Consider the following 21,567-nt stretch of genomic DNA (forward strand, 5'->3'; position numbering starts at 1 on the left):
CTTCAATTTCTACCATGAGTAGCCAGATTTTCTCTAGGGTTGTGACCCAACCCTAGTGTATAAACTTTATGGGTGATTAATTTAATGTTTGTTTATGATTGGGTATTTATTATTTAGCCTTTTTTATGCATTATTTCAAGAATTAATGATTGCAAATATTGATTCATGCCTATTTGACTTGGTTCTTACTTGAGAAAGAGGGACTTAGTCTAGGAAAACTTGGCTAACAAGAAATTGGGCTAGTTAAGGTTTTGGCTAGTCTAATTAAAGGCTTTGAACTAGAGATAGGAAAAACCCGACTTGAGCTCATATCAACTATTTGAAATGATACCCAATTGGGCTTGAGAAAGCCAATTTGGGCAAAATCACTCTATAACTGAGAGGTATTGAGTGGATAATTTAGAGTTGAGAGTTATAATACGTCTCGGTCACAAAAACAAGCATTAACGTGATTTACCCATTAGGTTAGCACCTAGGCGAAGGTTACACCCCTAGGCCTTTTACCCATTTGATAAAAACAACAAAAACAATTACTTGCTTTCTAGTTTCTTCTACTTATCTTAATCTTGTTAGCGTTAATTTTAGAAGGAGAAAACAAAATACCTTGTTTGGAAGCGCAATTGAGCTATTTCATTTACTCTCGTCAAGTGTACACCCTAGCACCCATATTAAACACCATGTGAAAATAGACCCCGACTCTTGTTGGGTACTATTCTTCCAACGATCAATTTCACTCATTATTGAGTGCGGATTTGACGTGGATCAATTTATGGTGCCATTGCCAGGGAAGTTTTAACAGTGTTAGCTATATATTTGAGTGTGTTCTTGAAATATCTTCTTTCCCTTCCATGTTACTAATTTGTTGAATAAATTATAGGTACAAAATGGCGAACAGTGAGCTCGAAAATATGCCATTGGGGGACTTGGACAACGTGGAGGAATAACTCGATGAGGTACCTCAAGTGCCACAACTGAATAGTCGAGGCTGGGGTCAATAAGACAAAGTGCTCGCACCACCCCCACCACCACAACCACAAGTGGCACACATCGGATATTTCCCAATGAAGGCTATGCTAGTGCAATAGTACCCCTCGTATTAGGGCGGACAACTTTTAAATTACCAATGTGATGCTCACTTTACTAAAGCAACGAGGCTATTTCACCGGTGCGCCAAGTCAAAATCCCTATAAATATTTGTAAGGCTTTGTGGATATGTGTTGGGGGAGCAAGCAAACTAATGTCTCTGAGGATGCTTTGAGGCTAAGGATTTTTCCCTTCTCTCTACGGGTTAAAGCTTTAGATTGGTTGGAAAGTTTGCCTAATCATTCAATACATACTTGAGATTAATTGGCGGCAAAGTTTATTGCTAAGTATTTCTCTCCTGGGCATATGGCTACTCTTAGGGATGAAATATTGGCTTTCAAGCAAGAGCCAAATGAACCTTTGCATGAGATTTGGGAGAGATATCGAACAATGGTGACGGAGTGCCCGAACAATGATATGACCAACAACATGATCCAACAAATCTTCTACCATGGTATCAATACTATGAATCAATGTGTGGTCAATAAATTGGCCAATGGAAACTTTATGACAACGCCTTATGTGAAGTCATGTAAGATTCTTGATGAGATAGCGGAAATGTCATCGGCTTGGCAATCTCGAACTAATATTCCACAAGGTGATCCCAACATGATACACTTCCACAAAGAGTTGCAAGACCAAGGGAAATCCATTGCCGAATTGACAATAACCATGACTCAACTAGAAAAGGCTCAACTTAATCAAGTGAAAGCTCCCAAGCAAGTTCATGCTATGGAAGGGGAGAATGTGTTGGTGAACAAGAAGAGGACCAAAGGTCCACAAATGCAAACCCGAGTGGATAATTATGTGCAAGATGATGGTGGTTTTGATCAAGATGATTCTTATCATGAGAAAGAAGAGGAAGTTCAATATGTGAATAATTTTCAAGGGAAAAGAAATAACTTCCAAGGCTCCAATCAACAATAATGGTGACCACAAAATAACCAAGGAAATTGGAGTTCTAACAATCAAGGGAATTGGCATAATAACAACAATCAAGGAAGTTAGAGTGTAAACAACCAAGGAAATTGGGGAGGCAACAATCAAGGTAGCTGGGGAAACAATCAAGGCAACCATGGGTCGGGTTTTCAAAGGGCCCCAATATATCAACAACCAAGAAACCCACCTCCTTATCGTTCCCATGGTTTAAGTTCTTCAAGCAATGAGATGGGTCATATTGAGAATATGTTTAAGAAAATGATGGAAAAGAATGTTGATTCGGATTCCCAACTTGCCTCATACAACACATAAATCCATAATCTTGAAGTTCAAATGGGGCAAGCTCTAAATTCTCGTCCTAAGGCTGCACTACCAAGTGACACGGTGGTGAACCCAAAGGGTGGTAACAATACGTGGCATGCTATAACGATTATCACAAAAAGTGGAAAATATGGGAATGCACCCACCTCAAGTGAAAGGCGACTTGTGGATGATGACCAAGTGATACTAGAGGAGGAAATCCCAAACAATGTTGTTCAAGCAAATGATGAGGTTTGGATTAACATTGATGATAGTGTGGAAGATACTCAAGAGGAGGTGAACCCGTCTAGGGAGCACATCATTAACATACCGGAGCCGGTAGTACAAAAGTCTAAGGCACCATTGCCTAAGCCTCCACCTCCCTATCCTCAAATACTTGCCAAGAAAAATGGTGAGAATCAATTCAAGAAGTTCATTCAAATGATGAAGAATCTTTCAATTAATGTGCCATTAGTAGAAGCTCGGAATAAATGCCCAGTTATGAAAAGCTTATGAAAGATCATGTGACCAAGAAAAGGTCAATGAATTTTGAAACTATCAAGGTCACTCATCAAGTGAGTACAATTATTCATTCCTTGTACAATTGGAAGTGCCGCGTTTGCTAAAGCTCTTTATGATCTTGGGGTGAGTATCAATTTGATGCCCTATTTGGTTTTCAAAACTATGGGAATTGGGAAACCAAGACTCACATCTATGAGGTTGTAAATGGCCGATCGTACCATGAAGAGGCCGTTGGGAGTGATTGAGGATGTTTTGGTCCGGGTTGATAAGTTCAATCTTCTGTCGGACTTTATTATTCTAGATTTTGAAGTTGATTATGAAGTTCCTATCATTATTGGGAGACCTTTCCTTGCCACGAGTAAGGCTCTTTGTGATGTGGAAGCGGGAGAACTCACTATCCGAGTTGGTGATAAAAGGTGGTATTCCATGTGTGTAAGTCTATGCGACAACCAAATAGCAATGAGGTATGTTCTTTTATGGATTTGGTGACCAATGTTATTGTTGATGATACAAGTGCTACAATCATTGTTAGTGATATGTTGGAACCGTTTTGCTCAAATTTGATGATGACGAGATGAATGGTTTCATAGAGTGTGTGAATTCTTTGCAAGGAATGGGGTCGTACAACTATGCACCCGGAAATTAGCTTTGGATCTTGAGAATAGGAAAACTCCCCCTACAAAGCCTTCTATTGAAGAGCCACCCACTTTGGAGTTGAATCCATTGCCTCCACACCTTCGGTATGAATGTTTTGGCCCTTGTTCTACTTTACCTGTTATTCTTTCCTCTTGTTTGACTAACGTGCAGGTTGATTCCACATCGACGGTGTTGTAAAAGATGAAGAAAGCTATTGGGTGGACTTTGGAGGATATTCGGGGTATAATCCCCACATTTTGCATGGATAAGATCAAGTTGGAGGATGGTGCTAAACCGTACATTGAATATCAAAGATGACTCAATGAAGCTATGCAAGAAGTAGTCAAGAAGGAGATTATCAAGTGGTTAGATGCCGGAGTTGTCTACCCCATCTCCGATAGTTCATGGACCTCGCCAGTTCAATGTGTCCCAAAGAAGGGGGCATGACGTTTGTTACCAATGAAAAGAATGAGGTGATTCCTACTAGAACTGTGACTTGTTCGAGGGTTTGTATGGATTAACATAAGCTCAACAAAGTCACAAGGAAGGATCACTTTCCACTTCCGTTCTTAGACCAAATACTCGATAGATTGGTCGGTCGTGCTTTCTATTATTTTCTTGATGGGTACTCGGTATACAACCAAATTCTTATTGCTCTGGAAGATCAAGATAAAACAACCTTTACATGTTCTTATGGTACTTTTGCTTTCAAGAGAATGCCTTTTGATTTGTGTAATGCACCGGCGACTTTTCAACGGAGTATGACAGCTATTTTCACGGACATGGTGGAGGACTACCTTGAAGTTTTCATGGATGACTTCTCGATGGTTGGAGATTCTTTTGATTGTCGTGCAAATTTGGACAAAGTGTTGGCTAGTTGTGAAGAGACCAATTTGGTTCTCAATTGGGAGAAATGTCATTTCATGGTTGAGGAAGGCATTGTCCTTGGCCATAAAATCTCAAAGAATGAATTGAAGTTGACAAGACAGAGAATGAGGTGATTTTTAAGCTTCCACCCCAACTTCGGTGAAGGGTGTGCGGAGTTTCTTAGGCCATGTGGGTTTCTACCGGTGCTTTATCAAAGATTTTTCAAAAGTGGTGAACCCATTGTGTAAACTCCTTGAGAAGGATGCCAAGTTCCATTTCAATGATGATTGTATGAGGCCTTTTGAACTATTCAATATCAAGTTGACAACCACTCATATCATTACCGCTCTAAATTGGAGTTTGCCTTTTGAACTCATGTGTGATGCAAGTGACGTAGCAGTTGGGGTTGTTTTGGGGCAACGTACTAACAAAGTCTTTCATCTGGTTTACTATGATAGTAAGACCATGAATAGTGTTTCAAGTCAATTACACCATTATGGAGATAGAGCTCCTTACTATTTTGTTTGCAATTGAGAAGTTCCTCCCGTACTTGATGGGTGTCAAAGTTATTGTCCACACAGATCATGCGACGCTTCGCTATCTTATGAGCAAAAAGCATTTCTAAAGCTCGGTTGATAAGATGGGTACTCTTGTTGCAAGAATTTGATATTGATATTCAAGATAGGAAAGGCAGTGAAAACCAAGTGACGTACCACTTGTCTCGTTTGGAGGAGGAGGGGAGACCACATGATGTCCTTGAAATCATTGACTCTTTCTCTGATGAGTAACTTTTGGCAATTTCAATGAAAGAGGTGTCGTGGTTTACGGACTTGGCAAATTTTCTTATGAGTGGAATCATTCCGGATGAGTTCTCTTCAAACCAAAAAAAAGAGATTGTAAGGATTATTATTGGGATGAACCATACCTTTTCTGGATTTGTATGGATGGGGTGATTAGAAGGTGTGTTCCGGAAGAAGGGCAAGGCGATATTCTTGGCGCTTATCATTCTTTTCCATATGGTGGTCATCATGGTGGAGCAAGGACGGAGGCCAAAGTTCTTAGTTGTGGTTTCTATTGGCCTACTCTTTACAAGGTCGCAAGTGACTTAATGAAAATATGTGATGAATGTCATCGAGCCGGTGGAATCTCAAAGAAAACTGAGATGCCTCTAACAACCATCTTGGAGATTAATATTTTCGATGTTTGGGGCATTGACTTTATGAACCCTTTTGTGAGTTCTTGTGGAAACACCTACATCTTGGTCGAATGGGTTGAGGTCATCGCCTTACCTAACAATGAGGCGAGAAGTGTAGTGGCTTTCTTGAAGAAGAATATTTTTACAAGATTTGGTACTCCACGTGTTATCATAAGCGATGGGGGGTCACACTTTTGAACAAGCCTTTTGACACTTTACTTAGCAAGTATGGTGTTACTCATAAGGTCACAACTCCCTATCACCCACAAGCTAGTGGTCAAGTGGAAGTCTACAACCAGGAGATAAAGAGTATCTTGTCTAAAACGGTGAATGCTAATCGGACGGATTGGTCCAAGAAGCTTGATGATGCATTATGGGCTTATCGGACGACTTACAAAACACCTATCGAAATGTCTCCATACCAGTTAGTGTTCGGGAAAGCATGTTATCTTCCGGTGGAACTAGAATATAAGGTAATGTGGGCTTTAAAGAAATTGAATCTTGATTGGGATGGAGCCGCTAAATTGCGGGTTGCACATTTGAATAAGTTGGATAAGTTCAAGTACCATGCATATGAGATTTTGTCCTTGTATAAAGAAAATATGAAACATCTTCATAAAAAATACATTTGGAACAAAGAGTTTAAGGTGGGTGATCTTGTATTATTGTTTAACTCAAGGTTGAGGATGTTTCCCGGGAAGCTCAAGTCCAAGTGGAGTGGTCCGTTTGAAATTATTGGTGTGACACCCTTCGGTGCATTGGATTTAAAGAAAAAGAACAATGAAATATTCCGAGTCAATGGTCACCGGGTGAAGCACTACTTGGGCAAGTTGGAGAAAGCCACGTGGTGGCAGTCATTTACTTCACTTGAAGATGCTTAGACATTGCGTCGTGCCGCGACGTTAAATCAGGAGCTTCTTGGGAGGCAACCCAAGTTGTTTCCTTTTTCTTTTATAGTTAGGTGTTATTTATTGTTTCTAACTTGATTTGAAGTGTGCTACAAGGTTGAGTGTTACATGAAGAAGGGTGAACAAAATGGCTAAGTGTCAAAGAAAATGTGGACCGCACATTTTAATTGTTCGGCCGCAGAAATAATTGTTCCACAATAGAAGAGTTTATGTGATCGCAAATTTCACCTATGGACCGCAGTTCTGAAAGATCACAAGATGTTAAAATTGCAAACTCTCTGAAGTTTTAGCTTGTTAGTGCGGGGCTAATCTGCTGTCGCGAGAGGAATTGTGCGACCGCACTCAAAAATGTGAGGACTGCACAAGTGACACAGACAATTGCTGCTCAGGTGAAGGAGTGTGGACCGAAGTTGGATTTGTGCGTCCGCACTTGGCCATTTGCCCTCTCAATAACTATAAGTATAAATAGGAGTTTTGCATTCATTTTACACTTTTCACCCTCCTTAGAATCATTGTTACTCTACAAGATTAACTGGGGACTTTTTACTGTCAAACACACACACCCATCTATGCTCACGCGATCAAGTACACTCACTTCATCTGGTATGCTTCACTTCATGTTAATCTTTTGTGTTATTTTAATTTTGAATTTTTAGCTTCTTTTTAGGCCATCTATTATTATACTTCATCCATGTATCCATGTGGGGTAGATTTGTACTGGGTAGTTGTTAATACATGCTAAAATGGGTTGGGTTAGTCAAACTTTATGTGTATACCATGTTGCCACGTATATTTGGACTAGTATTTGCAAAATCTAGGTAAAAAGAAAGATATGTTTATTAAATTTTAAAATCTGCAGTCGCACTTAAATTTGTGCGGTCCGCAGTTGGTGGATTTTGGTAAATGGTGAAGGCAAGTGCATTCTACGGCCGCACTTTAATTTTGCGGACCGCAGAATTCCTGGTGAGGCCGCACTTGAGTCCACACTATCTTTAGAGACTTGTCTTTTGAAATGACAAAAGTGTGGACTGCACTTATCATTCTGTGGACCGTAGATGAATTCTCAGTGGCACATTGGCCATCGCACTGTCTTCAAAGAGGAGGTGTCTGAGCCTCTAATCCTTCTTGTCAGAAGTGCGTCCGCACTCCCATTCTGCTGCCGCACATCAGAAGAGTGCAGACTGTAGTTCCCATTTTCTGCAACATGTTTAATCTATTGTAACCCTACTATGTCCACAATGTTCACCCTTGCTTACGTGAGTCCTAACAGTGTTGAATGATGACTTGCAACTAACAATCCTCTTTGTTTTCATATAGATAATGGTTCGATAACGAGGCCACGGTGAAACTGCCAAGGGTAGAAGAGAGTCTTCTAGGGGTCGATGCAGAGGTGCCTTGCCCCTCAGTGTGCCCAAGACTATTCGGAAGAAGGCTACAGCAAGAAGAGGGAGAGGTGTAGACCTCTCTGAGTCTAGTTCTTATGCCCCGTCTAGGGAGGCTTTCGAGGGAAACTCTGTGTCTATTCCATAGGAGCGGACAGCTGAACAGTTCAGGCCACATGGGCGATCTGAGCCTCTGGACGTGCCTTCATTATCTCACAGCACTTCCGAGGGTTTGGAAAGTGATAGCCAGGCTTCCGAGCCAGCTGCTCCAGTGTTTGGTGCACAGTATATTCCAGATGATAAGAGGAGGAGAAGGTACATCTACAGGGGTTGATCAGACAATAAAGAAGGAAACATGGGAAGCTAGATTTGTGAGCTTGCCTGCCTTTACTGATTTTCGGATATTGTGGCCATTGAGGTCATTGACACATGAGCGGAAGTTGTTGAAGGATCTTGATAGATATAATCATGTAGTTTTGGAGCAGTTCAGGACGAGAAAAGGATGGATGTTGTTTACTGAGAAGGTAGTGGATGTCAAGGAACATATTATCCGCGAGTTTTATGCTAATATTTCACACATTCGCAAAGGGAAAAAGGTGATCAAAGTACGCAACCTCAAGGTTAAGTTTGATCACCACACGTTGAATGCGTACTTGGGATTTGAGAACGTGAAGCCAAAGGAGTACCTAGAGAAGTTAGCCTTGAAAGAAGAGGCTCAGTCGTGGCTTGCTGAGATCTCGTCACCAGGACCACCACCACCGTGGATTACTGCTGGGGTACCTATTCTCTGGAGTACATTGAGCTTTGAGGCAAAAGGTTGGCAAAACTTTGTGTGTAGCAGGCTTTACCCGTGCCAGAATGGGAACTACTTGCCTGTTCCACGTGCTATTGTATCATGGTCGGGTACCCGATCAATATGGGTTCCCTAATGTTGGCCAACATTTGTTTGGGGGTGCAGCAAACTAACACTTCTTACCCCTACCCCAGCATTATTACAAAGTACCTCACAGATGCAAAGGTAGAGCCCAAGTAGTTTGATACAAAGGTAAAGCCTAAGAACCCGTTTGAGTGGTACTCGCTGCAGGATTTGAGCAACCCGAAGAAGAGTGCTCAGCCTTCTACTACTGTCGGCCAGTCTGATGAGCCGATAGTAGTAGTTTCTGACACAACTGATACCATTTATATCAGTTGCGCCTTCTACCAGTGAAGCAGCTGCTATGACTGAGCCGCCATCTTTAGCTCCTCCTACAGTTCCCTCAACTGCTCCTAGGGCAGTCCCTACTCCGGTTCTGAGACTAGTGCCCATGCCTATAGGCCCACTTTCTGTTATGCAAGTCTCCCAAACATTGGCGAGTCTCAATAACTGGATGCAGGCAGCCATTTCAAAACTGTCTGAGATATCTAGCACTGTTGCAGGGCAGTCATCCACACAGGCATCGCGGGATTCTACTGAGCTTGATGAGAAGCTGGGAAAGATTTTACACAACCATAAGGTGATTATTAACACTTTGCTGCATCATGGTTCAGTTATTGAGGGCTTGACCAAGCAGGTCAAGAAGATGAGGAAGTTTCAAGCCAGCAAGAAGTCAGTGGATGAGCTACCAGCTGAGGTTACCCGGCTAGCTACAGTTGGGGATTTTCCCTTTGATATGTTGCTTGATCCGAAACAAGACCACCCCAGATCCATCTACAGAGGTTGCTCAAGTTGGCCAGTCTAAGGAGCCATGTCTTGTCGCTGACACTGCTGATGCAGTGCGTGCGATGTTCACCACTCCCGCCACTCCCAGATATGATGATGATGATATTCAGTTGGCTGAGCCAACAGAGGTTGATGCAACTGGGGACACTGAGATGTCCAAGGATGCTTAGGGAGTTTCTTAGCCCTCTCTCCTTTTACTCTTATTTTTTTAAGCATTGGGGATAATGCTTACTTTTATTCGGGGAGTTGGAGTTTATTTAATGATACATTTGACACATTTAGATACATTTGGATTGTAATCATTCGATGACTCTCTTTCTTTTTATTTTTATCTATCTTTAGTTAGTTATTGCGTTCATTAGCTTCTTTAATTGTTTACTTTGATTTTTGTTTTTGTTAGTAGCTTTTTTTCTTTTTATGTTAGTGGTTTTCATGTTTTTCATAGTGGTGTGGATAATAAGCTTTTGGTTTTCATAATGTCACGGTTCGTTCCAAAGGTGGTCTTGTGTGTGAATCGAGTGACTCTTCCCGAGGATGGATGGTGCGACAACTTTCTTAAGGGAATGAGTCTGTTTTTGTGTTTAGGCAATAATAATAGTAGTAGTAATGAATAAAAGCCCTAATCAAGTCATTCTCTAAAAATAGTATTCATACTTCATTTGGCACCAACACACTTAACTGCGTGCTTATGGTTTGAAACAAGGTTTTTGGAAGAAAATAGCTCTAGTTAGTGACTTTGAGACTCTTGAGTTGACTTTAATAATCATTCAGTGGTTGATTGAACCATAGAGATATTTAACTTGATTGTGATTATTGTAGGCTTTAGACTTTATCCTCTTTTATGGTCTAGTTACATAAGGGGTGAGGTGGTTTTTGTTACTAGTCCAAGTATTGGTGTGAATGGTCTAGAATTTGCCCCAAATGTGCTTCAAGACGAAATCGTAGGTTTTCATGGTTTGAAAGATGATTGTAGGCTTTCCTTGGTCCGTTTGAGCTTTCTATTGCCACCCAATGCTTGTTATCCCTAGTCAACCCCTTGAGCTTTTAGCCTTTTTTTATCGGTAACCATGCTACAAGCCTTTACCCATTTTGTTTGTAATCCTCTCTTGGCACCCTTACCTTCCTTAAAACTCTTATGAAATAAGTGGCTTAAGGCATAAGTTTGGGAGGAGGGTTGTGGATTTTAAAAGAGGTATCAATGCACCAAAAAGAGAAAAGGAATGATCTATATGAAAAGATAAGGCAAGAAGAAGAAGAAATAAGAAGAAAATTCCAAAAAGAGAATAAAAAGGAAGGTTGATGAAATCAAAAAGAGGCAATTATCTCTAGTACAAGCATCAAGGGAGAAAAAGAATGAAATGAACGAAAAAGAGTGATGTCAAGTCTCTCTAGTCCCCAAGAAAAGGAAATACCTCTAAGAGTTGGTAAATATGAGCCAAGAAATGAAAATGTGGAGTGCTTAAGGAAGGCTAGAACCACTTATCTTATATGGTATCCTACCCCAATCCAAAAGCCTTCATTGCAAATTCCTACTTGATTTTGAACCAAGTGATCTTACATTAGTGGTGATCTACATGAGGGGCAAGCCTATGGTACTTGAAGCCTTACTTGTGACATTCCTTTGTGAGAGAAGAGTGAAACTTTCATTGATCTAAAGATTGAGTGCTAATTTTTGAAGTGAGCTTGGCAAATGGAAGGTAGATGAGGAAGAGTTTGGAGTCCACTGTGATCTACATGATAGAACAAGAGTCCTTCATGAGTGAAGTCAATTCTTGAAGCTCAAGTGTCACATTGGAGTTATATGTGCATAATATGTGATTTGTCACCTTGTTGAAAATGTATGAGTATTATGGGTAATTGTTGGTCCCAACTGAGTATGAATGGCTTACAATTGACTTTTTGAAATGACCTTTCACTTTGAGGAGGTGAGACCTAATCTATTTGCTTGAGTAAAAGCAAAGACTTAAGTTTGGGGGAGTTGATAAGTTTGGATTTTAACCACTTATTAGAACCTTCTTGCTTTATTTTAGTCCAAAAGTGTTTATTCTTGTTCCAAAAACTAATAAAATTGTGCAAATTGCAGGCATGTTGGAGAAGTGGACCTCAACGAAGAATTCTAACTCAAAAATGAGTGTTCCATCTCATGAAGGCAAGAAGGAGTATAGCAGGCCAAAGTTGCGGTCCGCAAAAGAAAGTGCAGTCCGCAGAAATACTTCCGCGGTCATAGATATGGTTCCTGAAGCTCAAGGGATTTTTGGGGAAGTGCGGTCTGCATACTAAATGTGCGGCCGCTAAAGAGGGTCGCACTGATAAGAATTCAAAAGGTTTAGAGAATGTGCAAAATGACCAAGTGTGAAGCCTTGCCCAAAGTGCAGCTGCAGAAAGGAAAAGTGCGGCCATAGAATCTCTACACTTGTTGGAGCCAAGAAAAGTGCGGACCCACATGGAATTCTACAGCCACAGAACCTCCCGAAGGGTATTTTTGTCAGCGAATTTTGGGCCACTATAAATAGATGGGAAATACCTTTTTAGGGAAAGTTTTGTAATAGTTTGAGTTGTAGCCATTATATTTTACTGTTTTGGGTAATTAGTGACTATTTTAGGTTAGGAATTATTAGTTTTATCTATTTAATCTTTGTTATGGCTTTAATTAGTTCTTCTTCTTTGTTTTCTTCAATTTCTACCATGAGTAGCTAGATTTTCTCAAGGGTTGTGACCCAACCCTAGTGTGTAAACCTTATGGGTGATTAATTTAATGCTTATTTATGATTGGGTATTTATTATTTAACATTGTTCATGCATTATTTCTAGAATTAATGGTTGAAAACATTTATTCATGCCTATTAGACTTGGTTCTTACTTGAGAAAGATGGACTTAGTCTAGGAAAACTTGGCTAACAAGAAATTAGGCTAGTTACGGTTTTTGCTAGACTAATTAAAGGGTTTGAACTAGATATAGGAAAAATCTGACTTGAGCTCATATCAACTATTTGAATTGATACACAATTGGGTTTGAAAAAGTAAATTTGGGCAAAATCACTCTATAACCGAGAGGTATTGAGTGAGTAATTTAGAGTTAAGAGTTATAATACACTCCGGTCACAAAACCAAAGTACATGAATCTTAGGGTGCAGGCCTGCAATGAACCTCCGCACCATCTCTACATCTGTGGGGAGTATAATAGTTGCATGATGAGACAAGTTAGTGAATCTCGTCTCATAGTCGGTGACAGACATGTAACCCTAATGGAGTCGTTCAAACTAACCCCGCAGCTCCTCTCTCTCAGAAGGTGGTATATACTTCTGCAAGAACATATGTGTAAACTGATCCTAAGTCAAGGGAGGTGAACTTACTGGCCTGCTAAGAAGGTAAGCCTGCCTCCATCTACGGGCCTTGCCCTCAAGCTGAAAAATAGTGAATTCCATCCCGTTGAACTCCAATATCCCCATGTTCTGGAGCCTATCCTTGCACCGGTCAATGAAATCCCGGGGGTCCTCTGACCGCTCAGCCCAAAAGGTAGGGGGCGAAGCCTAGTCCATCTGTCCAGCCACTTCTGCTGATCATCGGTCGCGACTGGTACAGCCTATGGCACATCTGCTGTAACAGGTTGAGCTGTGCCTGCAGATAGTGTACCTAGGGTCTGATAAACGGCAGTGGCGTGCCCTGGAGCCTGAGGGGTAGGGGTCTGTGCTCCCCCTCCCGCCTGAGATGTGGCAGGGTCCACTGGAAATAAACCAGCCTGCGTCATAGAGTCCATGAAAAGTATCATACGGCCCATGACCTCCTGGAATCCAGACGCAGTCATGAAATCTGTTGGGGCTGACACAACTGCAGGCACCTCATCCTGCTCCTAAACAACAGGATCCTCCACTAGATCCAATGGTGGTGCAACAGGAGCAACCCTAGGGCGCCCTTGTCCTATGATTGGAGTTGGAGCCCTCCCCTGGCCTTTACCTCGGCCTCTAGCAATAGGGGGAGTAGCCCCTCGACCGTCTGATACATCCGTCATGCGGGTTCTCACCATCTATGAAAGATCAATAGAAAGACACTTAGTATAATATCAACTGCACGATACGAGATGAAAAAATTCCATACAAGGTCGAGACTGCACCTAACGCCATCGTTAGGCAATCCCACAAGCGAAACTACTATTTATTTATCCCTTTTCAACATATTTTTGAATTACACTAAATTTCATGCAATTGTGATAAGTTTTTTTAAACAAAATATCAACATAATGAGTACATAGTCTGCAGAGATAAAAATGACAAGTACAGCAGTACATAAGTGCGACAAATCCCAAAATCTGGTGTCACAAGTACATGAACAATCTAGAGAATACACAAAAATACTAAAACTATTGTCCGAAAGTAATAGACAGGAATAGTAAATAATATTGAAGGAGACTCTGGTGCTGCGGATCATAGCAAGGCAAGTAGCTCACCCCTAAATCTCCGTAGATGATCATATATGCGCCAGCGTGACCACTGGTGGAACCTGTCTCAGTACCTGCACATCAGTGCAGAAGTATAGCGTGAGTACGAAGAACAACGCGTACCCAGTAAGTATCTAGTCTAACCTCGAAGAAGTAGTGACGAGGGTCGACTTGACACTTACTAGAGGTCAATAATAATAATGAAAGTGCATAAAGTAGACATGGTGAACATACAACAGGTATCAATGAGGCAAATAAAAGCAACTACAATAAATACAACAGGAATTCGTAACATATCACCAACATCTCATAACTAGCTGTGAAGACCCTAACTCAATTATATCCTAATTGGAACCCGTTTTGATTATTAAGCACGAAGTTACCGAGGAGAACGGCCCGATCACATAAGAAAAGTGGTACTTAACTGCCTAGGCAAACGGCCCGAACCACAGATGCATCTATTAACCTGCCAAGGCGAACGGCCTACTCCCATGGGAGTCTGGTACATAAATCCTGCCAAAGCGAACGGCCCGATCCCATAAGAGTGGTAGAACTATACTGTCGAGGCGAACGGCCCAACCCCATAAGAGTGGTGTTACTATACTGCTGAGGTGAACAACGCGATCCCATTAGAATAGAGAAGTTTACCTCACTCGCGGAAGTACTTGTGACGCGAAAGGACATGGATTTTTCATAGTTATTAAGTACTCCTCAATTTTTCCAAAACAAGAAGGCTAAGTCGATAATTGCAACTTTAAAATCCTTAGTCTTAGCTCTATTCAAGACAGTTAATACGCATGATAAACACAACAATACAATTAAAGGCATGATGTGGATCTAAGTCTACCCGGACATATCATGGAATATAGTTACGCACGAACTCTCGTCACCTAGTGCGTACGTAGCTTCCCATACAAGTAATACACAACAAGATACACCTAATGGGATGAGTTCCCTCTTACAAGATTAGGCAAGAGACTTACCTCATTTCCAAGCTCACTTCCGGTCCACTAATCCGCTCTAAAAGCCCCAAGTCGATGCCGAACAATCCGAAACTAGTCAAATATTATATAATTTAATAAATATATGCTCAAAAGTCATTAATTTAGCTATTAGAGTAATTACTCAACCAAAATTGGAAGATTCTTAAAATTCGCCCCCGGACTCATGTGCCCGGATTCTGAAAATTTTTGAAGATAAATATTACCCATAGCCTCACGAACTCAAATATATAATTTTTACTTAATTCCATAACCAATTTTCGTGGTCAAATATCATTTTTACCAAAACCCTAAGTTTTTCACAAATCCCCCAAGTTTTTACAATTTTCCCATGGTTACTCTACCTAAAATCCGCATAATTAACTTGAAAATGAGTGGGATCTACTTACCTTAGAATGTTGATGAGAATTCTCCTCTAAAGTGCTCTCAAAATCTCCCAAGACTAAAAGAAAATGTGAGGAAAAAGGTGCAAGTCTCGGACTAAAAGCCTCACTGCCCCAGCGATTTCGCACCTGCGGCTCCACTTTTGCGGAAAACTCCTTGTAGGTGCGGTCCTTGCCCAGGCCGCCTCTTTTCGCTTCTGCGGAAGTCGCACCTGCGACCCAAGCCTAGCTGTCCTTCCTTCGCATCTGCGGCCCAGTCATCGCAGAAGCGAGTTTGCTTCTCTGGACCACTGGCCACACACTCCCAGGCCGCTTCTGCAATCATAGGCTTGCTTCTGTGAGCTCTCACATGCGGCCAAAACTACGCAAGTGCGAACACACCAGATCAGAAGAACCAGCATTTTTACCCCGAGTCCAATTCCGAGTCTGAATTCAATCAGTCTTGCATCCGGGGGGCCCCGGGACCCCATCCAATTGCACTCACATATCCAAAAACATAATATGGACCCGCTCGCATGATCAAAATACCAAAATAACATCTAGAAATATGAATCAGACACCAAAATGTATGAATCAAATTATGAAACTCAAAAACTTCTAAAAACACTTCCGCGCGTCCGATTCCTATCAAATCAATTCGGAATGACGCCAAATTTTGCGTGCAAATCTTAAATCACCGTATCGTCAAGTGTATTTAGTTAAGAATGAGTGATTCAACATCATCAGTTCCTGCTACTCCTACTTCTAGTACTCCCAGTACTCCCAGTACTTCTGGTACTCCAGATGTCTCTATTGGGTCAACTACTGGCTTATGCACATCTGGTCGGTTAGTCATTTCAGTTAAGGGAGAAAAGTATGAAAATATGCTTCTGTATATATTCTTTAACTTTTCTAAGTTTAAATATCATGAAATGTGTAAAGTATTTATTTTTAATTATGCTTCGGGTTCATTCCTACTGTCATCCTATCTCGACAACTATCACGGAAACCTTCCAGAAGCGACAAGATGCTACCGGTTACTCATGGAAGGATGTTTCTCAATCCACCTATGACTTCTATTGACATGAGTTTATGGTAACTATTGATTGTTATTCTGTATGTTTGTGTATATTGTTGTTACTAATCGAGATTTCTTTTAACATAAATTGTATCAGTGGATTGCTGTTGAAAATGCAAAAATTAAACACACCTAAAATAAAGTAACATCCACCTTGTACAATAAGAAGATGTACGTTTGGCGAAAAGATAAAGTCAAGCCTACTTGGATTCCATAGGATGTATGGAACAACTTGAATACACATAGGTTCTCCGACAAGTGGCTTGAAAAATCTTGTATTCCTGCTCAGAACCGGTGCAGTGAGATGGGTGGTCCGGGCACGGGTCCCAGCAAGCATACCAGTTGTTCTAGGTCTACGATGGAGCATACAAGAAAATTGGTATTTCTTTTAACCTTTTAATAGAGTAATTACCTAATATTATCTTTAATTTTAATATTAAATTATATTTACAGGAAGAAGAGTTACATCATCCATCAAATTCATGGGATATATTCAAGAAGCTACATCAAATAAAAGATGGCAACTTTGTTGATGCTAAATCTATAAGCTTTCAATTGAGTTCCCTATTCATGATCTTGTATGGCGACTTTTTCGAGTGCTAATTTATACTGATTGTCAATTTTTCTAGCTTCTAGTAAACTGGTATTGGGGAGGGTGCTAGAATTATCCGACGAGGATATGAATAAATCCCATACAGGAATATCACCAATATGCTATGAAGGCAACACTTGTAATATGCATTTGTTGGAACTTGCCGAGGCGGTTTAGTCAAAAATTCAAGAAGCTAACATGATTGAGTTCAGGTTCAATACTATTGGTGTTAGTGATGCCATTAGTATATCATGTATTGTAGTTTGCAGTCACGGGATTAGATTCTTGATAATATTGAGATTGCTATGTTGCAGTAGTATGATGGCAATATTGTTTCCCTGGCTTCTGGTAATACCATTTTGAACTTAGAGTTATATTTACTTTGATATGTTGATATACTTCATGGTCATATTCCATGTAGCAACTTTAACTTAAATACACGTAAGAACTTAGTTAGATTTACTATGTGCTTAGTATATTATCTGTTGGGTTAGGAAATCACCACTCTTTCTTGTGTCATTGTCACCTTTCTCTATTCGGATATCTTTTCTAACTTATCTTTATATTTTTTATATATTTTTCACTTCAACATAATCATTGATTAGCCCTTTAATCGGACAAAGGCGATTATTTATTCTAAAAATGGATAGATTCGATATGTTTGGTCTTTTCACCCTCTGGATTAGATGACCCATGCTTCCCTTTATGTCCAAGAAAACAACATGAGATCATATTTTTCATATATTAAAAAAAATCAAAACATATGAAGCAACAAGATTCTAATTAAAAGTTGAGTACTTAATTGTAGAAGTTTTCATAAACAAGATTCTTCCCATCTTTCAAAGAGGAAACTACCTAGCGGTTGTTGGGCCAGCAGTAACCTACATAATAATAAGATATTTTAGTATATGAAATATAAAATACTAACGTTCGTGTTAGCAAAAACATTTAATGGTAATACCATGGTCTCAGCGGGCTCCTGAATAAGATCATCCGTCTCTGGCAAGTTAGTATCGCACAATGTGGCCTTTGTGACGGGCGATGACGAATTAAAAAAATAAAAACACTTTAGATATTACTGACTAATCTATGAGATAAAAATAAATTGAAATAATAGTAATACAAACAAACTTGCGCCTGAGTAGCGCCACAATGCTCTGTCGGAACATCGAGGTGCATTGGAGTAGATCAAGTATGTGAAAGATTCTTGGCATCCCTCGGTGATGAGACATAACTCAGTCGTCACCCACTATGCACCTCTCGTATCGGACGATCAGCAACAACCGTCGATGGCTCTGGACGACCAGGAAAATACTGATCCCATTCCTGCTGCGTAATGGTCGTGCTCGCGATCAACAATGGAGCTGATAGAGTCACCTGCGAAGTCCCTGGTGACAGCTGAAGGCTGAATGATGGCATATCATAAGGAGCATCGTGTGGCTCAGAGTGTTCACCCTGCTGATCATCTCTAAAATCCTCCACGGATGCCTCATGCCCCCTCGCTGGGGACATCGTCCTCGCCGACCACCACGACCACGTGGGCCACCCCTTCCTCTCTGGCGACACCTGCCACCTCTACCACATTCAGGCTCCACTAGTGGCCCATGATGGTACTCCTCAAGTGGCACATAATCAACCTCGTATGCTAAGCGTCCATCCTCTCGGCCATGTCTCAATGTGTCAGCTGCAAGATCAGTAACTCGACGGCCAAACACGTGCAAAACTGCCGCTCCCTCGTCTGTATGTTGTAGCATCTCCAGTCCCAATTGGTAGAACTAGTGTAAGCCAATAGCCTTCATAACATATAAAATATTAATTACGGAAAGATAATGTAACGTTATAAGTAAGTATAACAAATAACATATTAGTGCCTCATGCCTCCCGGCGTATGGAATATACTGACCACCAGCACGATGAACGGGATTCCCGACGAGAAGTCGGGTAACGCTGCGATACCAACCCATGTACTCATACTCGCCCCCTATACGGTCAAGTGGAGGGTATGGCGGAATCAGGACATACCTGTGGTCCCAAACCTCAATCCGGGCCTCTAGCCAGTCCAAGTATGTCTGGTCAACCTTACAGCGATCATCGAGCTGGTAATGTGTCCTGTGCCAAGTGGGCGGAATAGGTACAAGCTGCGGGCGACCAAACTGTCAAAGGACTCACTCGGTGGTATGATTCTCGACTATATCGAGACATATTAGTGGGACAGAAGATCTCCACATATATCGACCACGGGAGCAATAACTTACAATCCAGCTATGAGCGCGTCGTTGTGTGGCCTCCATATAAACTATTTATTAAACACAAGAATCGTGAGTAAACGCAACACATATCAAGCCAGGCCAAGTAAACTTAAGTATATATGTACTTGCGCGCCTTCAAGTAAATCCAACAAATCCCTGTAGGGAGCAGACATACTTGTCGAGCCTCGACCTCACAGGCGTAGCCTCGCCTATCAACCCACCTCCAAGCTAAAGGGAGAAACGATGTAGGTGATGCATCCAGAGCTATCTGTGGCAGAGGTGGTTGGAACTGCAGGAACCGCTCCCATGCCAAAACCTAATACAGATTGTGGACGTAAAATTTAAGGCATTTTTTACTATGTATGTTATAATCATGAAAAATGTTGACTATGTTTTCACCTGCAGTAGCGGTAAAAATCCGGCAACGTCTCTCTGGGTGCCCATGCATGGCCAACACATCTGTCTGTACAGGTAAGCTAGAATAGATGCACCCTAGCTGTTACTAGCTAAATCATCCAGCCGCTCCAGATGATGTAGAAATCGCAAGCTGACTAGGGTTCCTGAAGTGTTCGGGAACAATATACCACCAAACATCAGCAACAACAACAATCTTGTGTGTCGGTCTTTATCCTTTAGAGGTGAATCATCCATAATCTACGCGCCCATTGCCACCAGATGTTGCCAAACGGGCGTCAGTTGCAATCGACTGGCCCCACTCAATGCAGTCGGCTCCGCAAACTGGAAACCGGTGAGCCGCTGCAACACATGAAGGTAATCTACTCCTGTATAGTCTCTAAGAGCATGCGGGTAAGCTACAGGTATACCATCAACAGGCAGCCCGAAAAGAACCTCCACGTCCTCAAGCGTGATGGTAGCCTCGCCGATAGGTAGATGAAACATGTGCGTCTTCAGTCGCCACCTCTCTATCATAGCCGTGATCAACGCCCAATCGAACTGCAAGCGGCCGATCTCTATGATCCTATAAAAAAACCCTACCCTGAAGGCGTTTATCTATACGGGGATGCAGTGGGTGATCCCTAATGAACTCTCACATTTTGTCTATACATCTTGGGCGGAATGTCTGGGACATACATTGCCCATCCCAGATGTGTGAAGACATATGGTTGTCGTGTAGCAATAGTAGCTCTCGAGATGTAGGTCCGGGATGCGCAGGGGAACCTCCATGACGATGTCTGTAACTTGAACAATATTAATTAAAGTATTTTTCTGTTTAATTGTTTAACATCTTTATATATATTGCAATATCTTTTATATTAATATTTAATCGATATTTTTTCTATATTATTACTTAGGTTGATACATTTTCTATATTATTATTTTATATGTTAGTTTCTTACATTATTTTATATGTTAGTTTATTATTTCATATGTTTGTTTCTTACTCAGCTATTTTTGGGTATAATAGAATTAAATAATTAATTTTCATAACTATACATGATATAATTAATAAGTATTCATATAAAAATACTTAGTTTGGCAATTTTTCTATATTGTTGTTTTTTAATGTTATTTTCTTACATTTGTTGACTAAAACTCGAGAGGGTTTGTGTTTGAACTATCATCTTTTTTTCAGATATTTTTGGGGTTAACAGAGAATTAAATAATTAATTTCAATAACTAAAAAGATATTTTAGTAATTATTCATATAACAAATACTTAGGTTGATAAATTTTCTATATTAATATTTCATATGTTAGTTTCCAACATTTTTCTACTAAAATTCTACATGGTTTTGTTTGAACTATCATCTTTTTAAAGTTATTTTTGAATTATAACAGAATTATATATTAAAATTTCATAAGTAATCAAGATATATTCAATAATTAATCATATAAAAAATACTACAAACTTAATAGTAAATAATATTGAATTTATTTCATTCGTAACGATTTGTTTGTTTACTGTCATATTTTGCTCAAATTTCCTGGCAACTAATTATTTTATGATTTCTATCTAATATTTGATAATTATCTACTAATACATTAAATTCATAATTGAGTACTCTATCCGAGTTTGTTAAGGAGAGCACGCAGTTTTTATTTTATACAACAGAATCTTAAAGATCACTAAAGTAACACTACTCTAAATGACCATAAACAAAGTCAACTACCATAAGCTAAAATTATTATCAGTTTTATTACGCTAAAGAGCACTACATAACAATTAAGGGTACAACATAACACTAAAGGAAACTAAACAACAATAAAGTCATATATTAATATACGTACAATAATAAAATCACATATAACAATAATTATTCATAAAATAACAATATATATTTTTTACTATTTTTTAGCA

The 21,567-nt window shown here is 40.3% G+C and overlaps 1 protein-coding gene across 1 annotated transcript; it reads left to right on the top strand.

The window, feature by feature from the left end:
• Positions 1 to 5,952: 5,952 nt before the first annotated feature.
• Positions 5,953 to 6,423, top strand: LOC142171839 (uncharacterized). Its single transcript, XM_075235546.1, has 2 exons — positions 5,953 to 6,131; positions 6,222 to 6,423. Exons 1-2 carry the CDS (start codon positions 5,953 to 5,955, stop codon positions 6,421 to 6,423), a joined length of 381 nt encoding a protein of 126 aa, XP_075091647.1.
• The last annotated feature ends 15,144 nt before the right edge of the window (positions 6,424 to 21,567 follow it).

Source organism: Nicotiana tabacum, chromosome 17, assembly GCF_000715075.1.
Source record: "Nicotiana tabacum cultivar K326 chromosome 17, ASM71507v2, whole genome shotgun sequence".
NCBI classification, from domain to species: Eukaryota; Viridiplantae; Streptophyta; class Magnoliopsida; order Solanales; family Solanaceae; genus Nicotiana; species Nicotiana tabacum.

Coding starts and splice junctions, on each gene's coding strand:
- LOC142171839 (XM_075235546.1), top strand. CDS start 5,953: ATGTCTCCATACCAGTTAGTGTTCGGGAAAGCATGTTATCTTCCGGTG. Junction 6,132..6,221: donor GCATATGAGATTTTGTCCTT/GTATAAAGAAAA, acceptor GTTTAACTCAAG/GTTGAGGATGTTTCCCGGGA.